At 52.2% G+C, this 12,860-nt stretch overlaps 1 protein-coding gene across 1 annotated transcript; it reads right to left on the bottom strand.

The window, feature by feature from the left end:
* Window positions 1–2,710: 2,710 nt before the first annotated feature.
* KLK5 (kallikrein related peptidase 5) lies at window positions 2,711–11,983 on the bottom strand. Its single transcript, XM_049703491.1, is given in 5 exon segments — window positions 2,711–3,194; window positions 6,444–6,751; window positions 6,754–6,932; window positions 7,938–8,202; window positions 11,848–11,983. Coding segments are annotated over 5 exon segments (957 nt in total). The 5' UTR covers window positions 11,897–11,983; the 3' UTR covers window positions 2,711–3,038.
* Between the last annotated feature and the right edge of the window lie 877 nt (window positions 11,984–12,860).

The following is a 12,860-nucleotide window of genomic DNA, read 5'->3' on the forward strand; positions in this document are numbered from 1 at the left end:
AACCACTGCGCCGCCAGGGAAACCCCACAATCGAATCTTTATTTGTGGCTTTTATCCTCAAAGTGGCTGGTCTACCTCGGGCACCTACGTGCCAAGTGAGAAGAGAGGGAAGAGCCAAACATAATGCTCTCCCTTTTATCGGCAAAACAAAAGCCTCCCAGGAAAACCCAGCTGCTAGGTTTCAGCTTACGTCTTCTTTTTTTAAAAACATTGATCCATGCATGACCCTCTTTTAGTTTACTTAGTTATTCATGCATTCATTTCCACAAATAATAAATATCTGTGAACCCAACATCCAGGCCCAGAACTAGAACACTGACTATTGTTTACATGTATCTTGACATTCCTTCCCAGTCTGTCCTCCTGTCTGTAGCTCCAACCCAAGTTATCTATCATACTTCAGCTTCTGTCTTACTGCTTAGAACTGGATCACATGGCCACCTGGTGAACATTTTTATTCAGGTCACGTGCCACCCCGAGCAACAGATGGTCTCAGGTGGCATGCAGTGCAGAGAATGATGACGATGTGTCAATTTTGCCCGGCTTGCTCTGTGCTGAGTCAGACAAGGTCACAATCCACAATGTCTGCCTCCTGGCCCACGCACTTCCCTTCTGATGTCCTGCTCACCCTTGAGCCTAAACCCGATCCAGGAGGCTTCTGGGTTCTGTCATCAGGAGTGAGAAGCATGGGAATGGGGTGGTCGGAGCATCTAAGTACGCTGCTTCTCCTAAACTGTTTTCACCATAGTTTTAGCAAACGTTACGTTAGGAAAAAGTCAAATGGTTTAAAACTGTTGAAGAAACTAGAAACTCTTCAAATGCTTATTCACTGTTAAAATGGGTAAACCAACGGAAGTACATTTACAAAATAATAGACTTGGCAACAGTGAGAAGGAAATGTTTACAACTATAGATGAAAATCTGGGTGAACCAGACAAATAAAATATTGACATCTGGATCCTGAAGACTGAAACTCGCGCCTCCGGATGCGTCCTTTTCCTTGACTGCGCGCTGCTGCTGGAAGGGTGACTGGAAGCTCCACCTGCAGTAGGCGGTCCCACCTCCTCGGCCATAGCTGACTGGACCCAGAGCCAGCACCTCCCGTGAGCATCCAATCAGGTTCTTCCTCTCTCTCGACTGGGAACTAAGACAAGCCAATCACTGGAGCCAGTTATCAGGGTGATGATGGAAAATAGAGGATGCCCCTTGCAGGAAATGAGGAGAGACCGCGAAAGCAAGGTCATGTGGAGGAAGAGTGAAGGATCCCAGAGGCAGCTGCTTCTGTCCTGACATTTTCCAACTGCAAGTCATGGGTAGTCTGTTGTTAACGCACCTCCCTTTTCAACTCTGGCCAATAAGCAGCTCTATTTTGTTCTCCACCAACAGCCAGAATGATCTTCTTAGCTCACGTCACCATCTGGCTTTAAAACCTCTGGTGGCTTCCCAACCTTTTAGGAAAACAAACCAACCAGCTTCCGGGTATGTTGGTCTTCTTTGCGTCCGGAGAAATGCCCAGCCTGTCCCCATCTCAGAGCCTTTGCACTTTTGTCCTCCTATCTGGGACACCATTCACGGGGCTAGTCCCTTTTCATCCCAGACGTCTCAGCTCAAATGACACCTCCTCTGAGAGGCCCTTCATGTTAGTCTCCTGTTGCTGCTGTAACACATTGTCACAAATGTAGTGGCTTACGACACAAATTTACTGTCGTATTGTTCTGGAGGTCAGACGCCCAAAATGTTGTCTCACTGGGTTAAAATCAAGGCATTGGCGGGCAGGGCCGAATCCCTTCTAGGGGCTCTAGGGGAGAATCCATTTCTGTGCCCTTTTCATTACCTAGAGGCCACCCACATGCCTGGGCTCGCGGCCCCTTCCTTCATCTTCAAACTCATCAGTATAGTATCATCCAATCTCTCTCATTTTGACCCCCTATCCTGCCTCCTTCTTATAAGGACACTTTGGATTCTACTGGCCTCTCCCTCTCAAGATCCTTAATTTAATCACAGCTGCAAAGTCCCTTTGCCATATAAAGTCACATATTCACAGGTTCCAGGGATTAGGATGTGGTCATCTTGGGGTGAGGGTGGGGGTCGGAGTAGCTACTGCTCGCCCGCACCCTCCGGACCTTCCAGGGTAAATATACAACTCCCCAACGTTCCTCCTCTTTCCTCATGCCCTGTTCTCCTTTTATTCATATCACATACTTATTATAGTATATAATGTATTTGTCTTTTTTTTTTTTTTTTTTTTTTGTGGTACGCGGGCCTCTCACTGCTGTGGCCTCTCCCGCCGCGGAGCACAGGCTCCGGACGCGCAGGCTCAGCGGCCATGGCTCACGGGCCCAGCCGCTCTGCGGCGTGTGGGATCCTCCCGCACCGGGGCACGAACCCGTGTCCCCTGCATCAGCAGGCGGACTCTCAACCACTGCGCCACCAGGGAGGCCCTGTCTATTTTTTTATTGTCTGTCTTCCCCTACTACAGGGGGAGCTTCACGCAGCAGGAATTTTCCTCTGTTTTGCCCGTTGCAATATCCCCGGCATCTGGACACATTCCTGACAGTCGATCAATATTTATGAATAAAACGAAAAGCAGATCGAGTGAATCTGTTTGCTGCAAGTGAAATAACCTAATAGAGTGAACACAGCGGTGCCGAGGGGTGAGGGACTTGTCCCTGGCTGCCCGGCCGTTCAAGGAAGAGACCACACACGGAGCCCACTTCTCAGACGTTTTATTTCTGGGACCAGATTTGGGTCACAGCTGCAGAGAAGGTGGACTCTGGACCTGAGGAAGGAAGCACTGGGGAGACAGAGGTGCAGTGCAACTCTCGCCCCGGTCATCATGGGAACTCTTTTCAGGATCCGACCAGAAGGACCTGTCCAGCCACTGTCCGGGAAGGGGGACCTCGATTCCAGGAGACTGGGGGCGGGGCACTGGAGAGATGAACCACCTCAACATTTTGGGGAAGGAGGTGGTGTCTGGAAGGAGCGTTGGGGTCCCTGCAGGGGGCGAGGGAGGTCAGAAAGCCGGGTCCTAGGACGACTCATGCATTAGACCGGATAGTGTCCTGGATCCACTTGGAGAACCGGCAGAGGTTGGTGCAGACGCCGGGTCTGCTGGGCTGGGCGCAGGGAAAGTCTCCCCAGGACACAAGGACCTGGAGGGAACCACTGCAGACCACGGGGCCTCCGGAATCACCCTGTGGAGGAGAGAGAGGGGCACAGAGAGGTGGTGATGTGGGGAGGTGAGGGAGGGAGTCACAGAGATGAAGAAGGACCAGGGCAGCAAGAATAGAGACACAGACAATGACAGCGAGGGAGACACATGTAAAAAGAGACACAGAGAGAGAATATTAATATCTCACCCCACGTTGACCCTTTGGAAACCCCCTCTGTCCCTGTCTACCCAGCCCCGAACCTCTTTTCCGTCTGTCTTCCTCATTGTGTGTCTCTGTGCTTCCTTCTCTCTCTCGCTCTCCCCTCCAACCTTTGAATATTGTGTTTCTCCTACTGGACACCCCTTCCTTTCCCTTCCTCACTCTTCACCCGTCCTTGACACCCATCCGCCTTGCACGTATACCTCACTTTTGCAGAGAGGCAGTTCTCAGCCCCTGGGTGAGGGGTTCTCAACCTGGGCGCCGCCGGCGTTGGGACCAGATGATTCTTTGCTGTGGGAGGGTGTCCTGTGCTTTGTAAGGCATTCAGCAGCATCCCCCTACCCACTCCGGGCTAGGAAACCCCTCCCTCCCCACCAGACAGAGGTCACGATGACGAAAAACATCTCCAGGCATTGCCATGCATGCCCTGGGGGGTCAGAATTACCCTGGGGTTGAGAATCACTCCCTTGGACTAATTTAGGTTGCCTGTGCTTAATTCCCCATAGCTCCCTGTAATTACCCTTCTGTAATAATATTCAGCACTCTTTACTGTCATTTCTTATTTATGTTTATGCAAAATACCTACAACCTGGCTTCTTTCCCCATTATAATGCAGACACTCTTCCCCAGGCAAAAAAAGCTTAGCTGCCCCGATCGCTAAATTTCAACCTTTCTCTCATCATGTTTTGTTCGCCCTCGTTCCACATCCCTGCAGTTTCTTTTGCTCGGAAGGTAGTTAACTGCTCTGAGCCTTGGCTACTCGTCTGTAAAATAGCGTTAATAATAAAGGTTAAATGAGTAAATTGAGCTGATGCATTGGAAACACTTAAAAGAGTGTCTGGGGGCTTCCCTGGTGGTGCAGTGGTTGAGAATCCGCCTGCCGATGCAGGGGGCACGGGTTCGAGCCCCGGTCTGGGAAGATCCCACATGCCGCGGAGCAACGGGGCCCGTGAGCCACAGCTACCGAGCCTGCACCTCTGGAGCCTGTGCTCCACAACAAGAGAGCCCGCGATAGTGAGAGGCCCGCGCACCGCGGTGAAGAGTGGCCCCCGCTTGCCGCAACTAGAGAAAGCCCTTGCACAGAAACGAAGACCCAACACAACCAAAAATTAAAAAAAAATTTTTTTAAATAAATAAAATTTTTAAAAAAAGAGTGGCAATTAGCTAACTGCGATTAGTGTTATAGTATTAGTATTATTGTTACTATTTCTTGCTTTTAGCGGCCACACCCAGACCACACTCTGGTATGAAAAAGCCACTGGAGGTCTAGGGAAAGAAAAGCGAGGTGCTACCCTTGGCTACAGAAAGGCTAGTGGTTTAAAATGCTGACATCCAAATCAGATTTGCCTTCTTCCGATAAAAACCCCTCCACCCATCCCTCTCTCCGGATGTGGGTGCTTCCAATGTTAAGTGGGGACACAGATTAAATTGGGAGATCTGGGGAGTTGCTGCAACTGTCACATTTGTGAGATTTGCGGGGGTGAGTGGGGTGGGTGGGGAGATTTTCCCAGCCATCAGAATGGGACTGGAGTGCTGTCTGAGCCCACAGCTTACTAAACACCAAGATTACTGAAACATACGTCCTGCCAGCAGAGAGCTTGTTAATTTACATTCCTCTAGACCCTGTGGGGACCTGAATACAGGGAAGCGTCCTGAGCTGTAACAGTTTAATTTCTGTCATCCTCAACAAATAAAGCTCCCGTGAGAATACAAAGAAGGTCTGTACTGGGGAGGAAGAAATATTTGCTGGACATTGGGTCCCACTCATCTCTCCAGCCTCGACCCCTGTCCCCCAAACATGCTGGCTCTTTTTTTATTCTTTGAATCAGCCGAACTCCTCCCTGCCTCAGGGCCTTTGCACATGCTTTTCTTGCCCTTAACCTTTGCAAGGCTGCTCCTTTGTGTCATTCAATCTCTGCTCCGATGCCACCTCTTTGAGGCCTTCCCAATCACCCTTCCAAATACTGCCCCCCCATCACTTGCTTTCATAAAACTATGTTTTATTTCCTGCACAGCCCTTACCACTCTCTGAAATTACCCTGTTTACGCAGTTTCCTGACCATAGGATTTTTTTTAATCTTTTTGCTATTCCAACACCTTTGTGATCAATCCTCTCTATTAAATATTTTCGTTTAAAAATACCGACCATGGGTTTCTGTCTTCCTTCCTTAAGACATTTTACTAGCATTTGTCAGAAAACTTTCACACTACAGATTTTATGGGAATGAGACACTTCAGACTGCATCTGCCTGAAATGTTCCAAAATAACTAAGACAAAACTGCGATGTATATTGTATGAAGGGTGGCCCTTAGATGTGATATCTTTATTCAGGGCACATCCTGCCCTTCTATACAACACAGCCTTGATCTCTCCCTTGAGACCTGTGCTGTCTAATACAGTGGCCATTAGCTACGTGGGGCCCTTGAGCACTGAAACATGGCTAGTCCAGACTGAGATATGCTGTCAGTGTGAAAATACTCATTGGCACGAACAAACCAAAAACAAACAAACAAGGAAAAAATAGAAAAAAAAGAAAAAACAAATAAAACAAAAACAACCAAAAAAATACACACTGGCTTTCAAAGACTTACTATGAGAATAAAAGAACGTAAAACACTCCATTCATAATTCTTTTATATTAATTACCTTTTGAAATGATGGTACTTGGGATACATGGGATTAAATAGGGTATATTATTACAATAGTCAATTTCAGCTGTTTTTTACTTTTTTTACATGTAGCTACTGGAATGTTTAAAATTACATGTAAGGACTTCCCTGGCGGTCCAGTGGTTAGGACTCCGCGCTTCCACAGCAGGGGGCACAGGTTCGATCCCTGGTCATGGAACTAAGATCCCACATGCCCCACAGTGGGGGGGGGAACCCACAAAAAACAAATAAAATTACTCGTAAGGCTCACATTATATTTTTACTGGACAGCACTGCTCCAGAATGAGCTCTGTGAGCACCGATCTGATCATCGCAGGGTCCCCAGCACATAGCAAGGCTCCAGGTGACATGGCTGGTCTCAGTGTGTGTCTGCTGAATGAATGGAGAAGTTTCTAGCCTTACCTTGCAGGAGTCTCTGCCGGTCTGGTCACCAGCACAGAACGTGGTGTCATCTATCTGATTTGGATAGGCCGTCTTGCACCTGTCCTCACTTAGCACAGTGATGTCCAAGCACTGGAGGACTTTGGGGAAGGGGCACAGTGAGTGGTGGAGGACGATGGGAAGGGGCAGAGTGCTCAAAGACAGAGAAGGGGAGAAGGCAGACACAGGTGGGCAGCGGAAGAGACCTGGACACTCCCCCTGGGGACTGCTGGTCGTTTCCCAGCCAGACGCCAAGCAGCTGGTCCCAGCGGATGGACAATGGGAGGCGTTGATGGCCTGACGTGTTGAGCCTCACAGATTCTTTTGTTCAGTTTGATGAGCGTCAGGTCACTGGAGTGGCCGGGGTGGGAAGAGCCAGGGTGGGGGATGGATTTGATCCCCTGAAACAGCTGCTGCCTGGATTCATAGGTGGGTGACAGGGAACGGTGGCCAAGACGGATTCTGAAAACTCTGAGGAAGACGGTGCCGATCACGACCGACTCTGGTCCTTACCCCCATATCCAATGTCAACCCCAATGCCAAACCTGCTCGCAACCCCAATCTCACCCCATCCACAAATCCATCCCCGGCACCATCTTTATCTTCAACCCCATGCCTATCCCCATCCCAGTCACAACTCCAAACCCATCTCCATCCCGTCCCCAGCGCTAACCCTAATCCTCTTCCCACACAGAAACCACCCACATATGCAGTCTCAACCCCAGCTCTAACTAACCATGCCCAACCTCAAAGCCAACCATCTCCAACCCCACCCATAACTCTAATCCAAACCCCATCTTCAATCCTACATCTATTCCGAAGCCCCACCCTATCCCAATTCCATTTTTATCTCCGCTCCATCCCAATCTCCACCCACCTCTAATTCTAGAGCCAAACCTAATTCTATCTTCATCCCAAACCATCAGCATATGACCAAACCCAAATCCAACTCATGATCGACCCCCAAACCCCACCCTAACCCCAGCCCCAATCTTCTACCCACCTCCAAATCATCAACATATGCATTCCCAACTTCAAATTCAGCCCTCTCCAATCCCATTCCTGTCTCTAATCCAACACCATCCTCATCCTGTCCCATCCCACCTCCAATTCCAAAGCCAAACCAAATCACATCTCTATTCCTAACCATCCAGCATTTGCAATCCTAGCCCCGAATCCAGTTCACCCCTAACTCCCAGCCAGTACCACAACCTCCTCCCCAATCTAACCCCATCCCCACCCCAGCTCTCCTCCCCAGCTCTACCTCCCCCTGCTTCCTCATCCCCGTCCCATCCCCCCCACCGCCATGCCCCATCCCCCCCCACCGCCATGCCCCATCCCCCCCACCGCCATGCCCCATCCCCCCCACCGCCATGCCCCATACGCCCACACCGCCATGCCCCATCCCCCCACCGCCATGCCCCATCCCCCATCCAACCTTCCCCCCTCAGCCCTCCTCTCGGAGCCCCCACTCACTGCTTTCGGCAGTGGGCAGCCGTGAGCAGACACTGCGAGTCCACCAACACGGCCCCGCAGTACAGCTTGTTGGGTCCCAGCAACAGCGCACCCTGCCACGGCTGGCTGGGCCTCTCGCAGTCGGTCCCATTCACGAGGCGGCTGCTGGTGCCGTCAGACGCCCGGGTGTTCTCCCCGGCCCCAGGTCCGAGGTCCTGGGTGCTCCCGGAGGGCCCGACGGCAGAGGAGTTGTCGCAGGAAGCAACATCATTTGCGAGAACAGGCTCTGGGGGCAGAAAATAGGGGTGGGGGGTTGCCGGAAATAGAGCTCGGGAGCGGGGCTTGGACTCGGGGGCGGGGCTTATAATCGAGAGGCGAGACCAGCCCGAGGAATTCTGACCCCCGAGGGGCGCTTTTGTTGCGGGGCGGGGCGGGGGCGGGGCGGGCGGGCAGGGCTCTAGGGGCGGGGCCTGGTTTTAAGAAGTGAGGGTGGGGGGTGGAGGTCAAGCCTTAGCGAATGGGGTCTGGGCTGGAGTCGGCAGAGCCTGAGATGTGGGAGGGGCTCGAAATCGACTTGGGCAGGGCCGAGGCCAGCGTCCTGTGGAGGAGTCGATCCTATAAAGAGCCCTGGCTTTGGGAGAAGAGGCGGGGGCTGGGTTCTCGGAGCTGTGGTCAGGACAGGAGGTGGATCCTGGCCCAAAGGAGGAGAGCCAAAGAGGCTGGGCCTTTCTTGGGGGAGGGGCACAGCTCAAGGATCCCTGACTGTAGATAGAGTCTGGACTTGAGGTATGGATGGGGAAAAGCGGCAGAGTCAGAGCTTGTGGGCTGGGCCAGAGTTGGAGGAGCAGAACCAGGGAAAGTGCTGAGACGGGGGTGGGGCTCCCGTGGGGTGCGGTGGAGAGCAGAGCTGTTTTACGAATTCTCGAACACAAATGTGCCTCCTGAATCATCCTGCCCTTCCCCCTCACACAAACCTGCAGATAGGGGCGTAGATATCCTACCCCATCACCGGTTCCCGCATCGTCTGTTCACGCGTTCACTTGTTTATATCCTTGCTGAGGACCCCGACAAGTGAAACCCCTGCTGCTGTCTTCATTTATCCACACAGTCCAAGAAACAGGCACACAACGGCTGTCACAGACGTGCACACGCACAGTTACACAGGGAGGCGTGCGTCGTCTCCATAGGGACAGTTACACACACAGCTCTGCCTCGTGGTCCACACGCTTCCCAGGTACACACATTCGGGGGCAGCCTTACGTGATCTCACTCGCTCACACACAGTGTTTTAGTGACCTGTGTATATATGCCTCGTGTGCAGACGGGTAGAGACTGCCACTCACTTCTGCACACAGCGTGGTGGCATGTGACAAGGTTAGACGCAGTGGACCAAGCATGACACAGGGCGAGTGACCTAGCATCATCCACCTTCACACAGCCACTGTCTCGTGGGGACAGCCTCTTCTGCACGCTCAGTCTGTCACAGGAGGGATGGGCGCTCCACACACACACACAGCGCTGCACCATCGCACGTACAGCCCCTACAGCCACACAGTCACATACAGTCACCCGTACATAGACCCTCAAGCAGCCACGTGTTTGCAAAGATAGCCACACAAAATCCTGCACCCAGCCACAATCACACAATCACAAACGGCTACCCGAAGGCACCTAGCCGCACATCTTCACGGTGCCCAGCACTTTTGTCACACACAGTCCTGTCACACAGGGACAGAAACCAGCAGCCATACATACACAAAGCCACACATGGTAACACTCACAGTGACACACACACCACCCTAAATGCACAAACACCCGGTCACACAATCCCATCTGCAGCCTCAAAGAGTAGTCACACCTGTCACCGACGGTCACTCAGTATGGGAAAAGGCACGACACACACACACACACACACACACACACACACACACACACACGGTAGCAGTCATACAGCCACACACAATCACAAGTAAAGACAGACTCACATTCACCCAGCCTTGGAGCCATAACCAGTCACATGTGTTCCCCCAGTGCCACACAGAGAGTCACCGACAGCCCCACGATGCACAGTTACCCTGCGTGCACACACTGGGATTCTGACCTCTCACCCCCAGAATCAGTGCTGTGATCAGTGCACCGACCATCCGCGCCCAGGGGTCCAGCTGTAGCCAAGGTCATTGCACCTGGCGGGGGTGGGGCGGGGAGGAAGAGAGAGTGGGGAGGCCCAGGTGATTCTGGGAACTCTTACCCACCCCCACCTTCTTCCCTTCCCTGTTTCTCAGAGCAGAGACGGACCACGAGGACATGGCCCACCCAGAGCGCTGAGATGAGTTGAGACTCAGGGCTTATAGACTTCAAAAGAATCAACATCCAGCATCCTCCAGTCTCCGAGAGAGGATGGAAAGAGGATGGGGGATGCATCCCAGACCAGAGCCAACGCAAAGACATCTCTCCCTTCCTATGCCCCACCTCCCCAGCCCGCACCTGCCACGTCCTCCAGGTAGGGGGTGGGGAACCCGCTCCCAGCGCCGCCGCCGCTGTCCTGCAGCCGCCTACGCCTCCGCTCCCGGCACCCGGCCTGGGTTATAACGACCCACTGATCCCGGGGGCGCATTCCCGGGTAGTGAGGCGCCCTGCCGGGCCTTAGCAACCACTCCTCCGGCCTCCCCCCATCTCCACCCCCAGAGCACCCCCCACCCAGTCCCGAAGGCCACTCCCTACCTCCCTGGCCCCGGGATGCGGAGGGGTCTCCGGAGGTCTGGCGTCTCACCAGCTCTGGAGCGCCCTTGGCGCAAGTGTTTTTCTGTCTTCCCTGTGCCTTCACTCATTCTACCTCCCTCCGCCCCCCTTCTCATCTTTCCTTCTCCGTGTTCCGCTTCCCTCGGAATCTTTCTGAGTCTCTCTCCGTATAAGGCGCCCACCCAGTGTCTCTTTCTGCTGTATTTTTTTTTTACAGCTTTATTGTGGTAAAACTGAAGCACAATAAATATACCATATTTAACGTGTACAGTGTGATGAGTTCTGACCCACACACTTCCAACCACCACCCCAGTCAAGATAATGAGCGATCACCCCAAAAGTTTCCTCAGGCCCCTTTATGTGTTGCTGTGATTCTCAATTCATCTCTCTTTCTCTACACCCCTGGGTCTCTCTCTGTATCTTTTCTTTTCTTTTTTCTTTCTTTCTTTTTTTTTTTTTGCGGTACGCGGGCCTCTCACTGCTGTGGCCTCTCCTGTTGCGGAGCACAGGCTCCGGACGCGCAGGCTCAGCGGCCATGGCTCACGGGCCCAGCCGCTCCGCGGCATGTGGGATCTTCCCGGACCGGGGCACGAATGCGTGTCCCCTGCATCAGCAGGCGGACTCTCAACCACTGCGCCACCAGGGAAGCCCCTGTATCTTTTCTTTTCTGTTATCTCTTTTTTCTCTGTGACACTACCCTTCTCTGTCTCCCTATTCTCTGTTTCTATCCCTGCATCATCTTCTTCTCTTTCCTCTTCTCCTTCTTCTTTCTTCTCCTTCTCCCCCCCCCCCCCGCCCTTTGTCACTGGCTCTGAGTATGTGTATCTTTGTGTCTTTCTGTTCCTCTATCTCCCTCACCCCCCGTTTGGGCCAGGAAGACTCTGGCCACTTTGCTGATGGACACCCCCTCAACCCCTTCTCTGCCCCTCACCCTGTGACCAGGGCCACCGGGCAGAAAGGGGCGGGGATCCAGTCTAGGCCCCCCGGCAGGTGCCTTACACAGCCTGTCTGACACAGCCAGGCGTGGGTGAGATTTGGGCAGGGCCACCTGTCAATGGGGAAAGAGACCAAGAGGCCAGGCTAGGGGATGGGTGGCTCCCGGCCTCTTGGGAAACGGGGCACTGGGTAGGGAACCCAAAAGGTGTCTCCTCACTCCCCGGTTCCTGGGCCACCCAGGGCTGCCTCTTCTGACCTCTTATGCATTCCAGCTCTTCTTTCTGTCTGCCCCCAGCTCTACGCATCCATCTCTGTGTCTCCAAGTCTCTGTCTCCGCCAGGATGTAAGAGCCAAAGGCTCCTTTGACACCTATTTACTGAGCATCTACAGTGTTGCAGACTCAGATCTGTCTGTGAAGAGAAATAGACAAACATGCCTGGAGATGCTGCCTTTGCAGAGCTCCATTCCTTGAGGGCAAAAGCAAAGCTGTCTTGTTCACTTCTGTAAGCCGGCGCCTGTTGAATGGGAGGTTTCAGAGCCCTGAGACTCGTTTCAGTGTATAGGGAAAAAAACTCAAAAACATAAAATTCTGGGGTTTGTTTTGGCGATTGCAATGAATATTTCATGCATGAAGGTGACAAATCCAGCAGCCTACTTCTTTTAAGCCTACAGTCTTTTAAGTTTAGCTTACAAACCTTTTTATTCCAAATATGTGTTTTGATTACAGGAAGGGTTTTGTTGTTGGTTTTTGTTTGCGTTTTGCGTTTTAATTTTTTTAATTGAAGTATAGTTGCTTTACAAAGTTGTGTTAATTTCTGCTGTACAGCAAATTGTACCAATGTTTTCTTGTTTTCTTTTTATAAGGATATGGCTGAGTCTTTTTTTGTAATTTATTTATTTTCTTTATTATTTATTTTTGGCTGCACTGAGTCTTCGTTGCTGCGCGCAGGCATTCTCTGGTTTCGGCGAGCGGAGGCTACTCTTCGTTGCGGTGCGCGGGTTTCTCATTGCGGTGGCTTCTCTTGCTGCAGAGCATGGGCTCTAGGCACGCGGGTTTCAGTAGTTGTGGCACGCGGGCTCAGTAGTTGTGGCTTGCGGGCTCTAGAGCACAGGCTCAGTAGTTGTGGCACATGGGCTTAGTTGCTCCGCGGCGTGTGGGATCTTCCCAGACCAGGGCTCGAACCCGTGTCCCCTGCACTGGCAGGCGGATTCTTAGCCACTGAGCCACCGGGGAAGCCCCCAATGTTTTCTTAGGTCAGTCTCCCAAGG

Source organism: Orcinus orca, chromosome 20 (assembly GCF_937001465.1).
Source record: "Orcinus orca chromosome 20, mOrcOrc1.1, whole genome shotgun sequence".
Lineage (NCBI taxonomy): Eukaryota > Metazoa > Chordata > Mammalia > Artiodactyla > Delphinidae > Orcinus > Orcinus orca.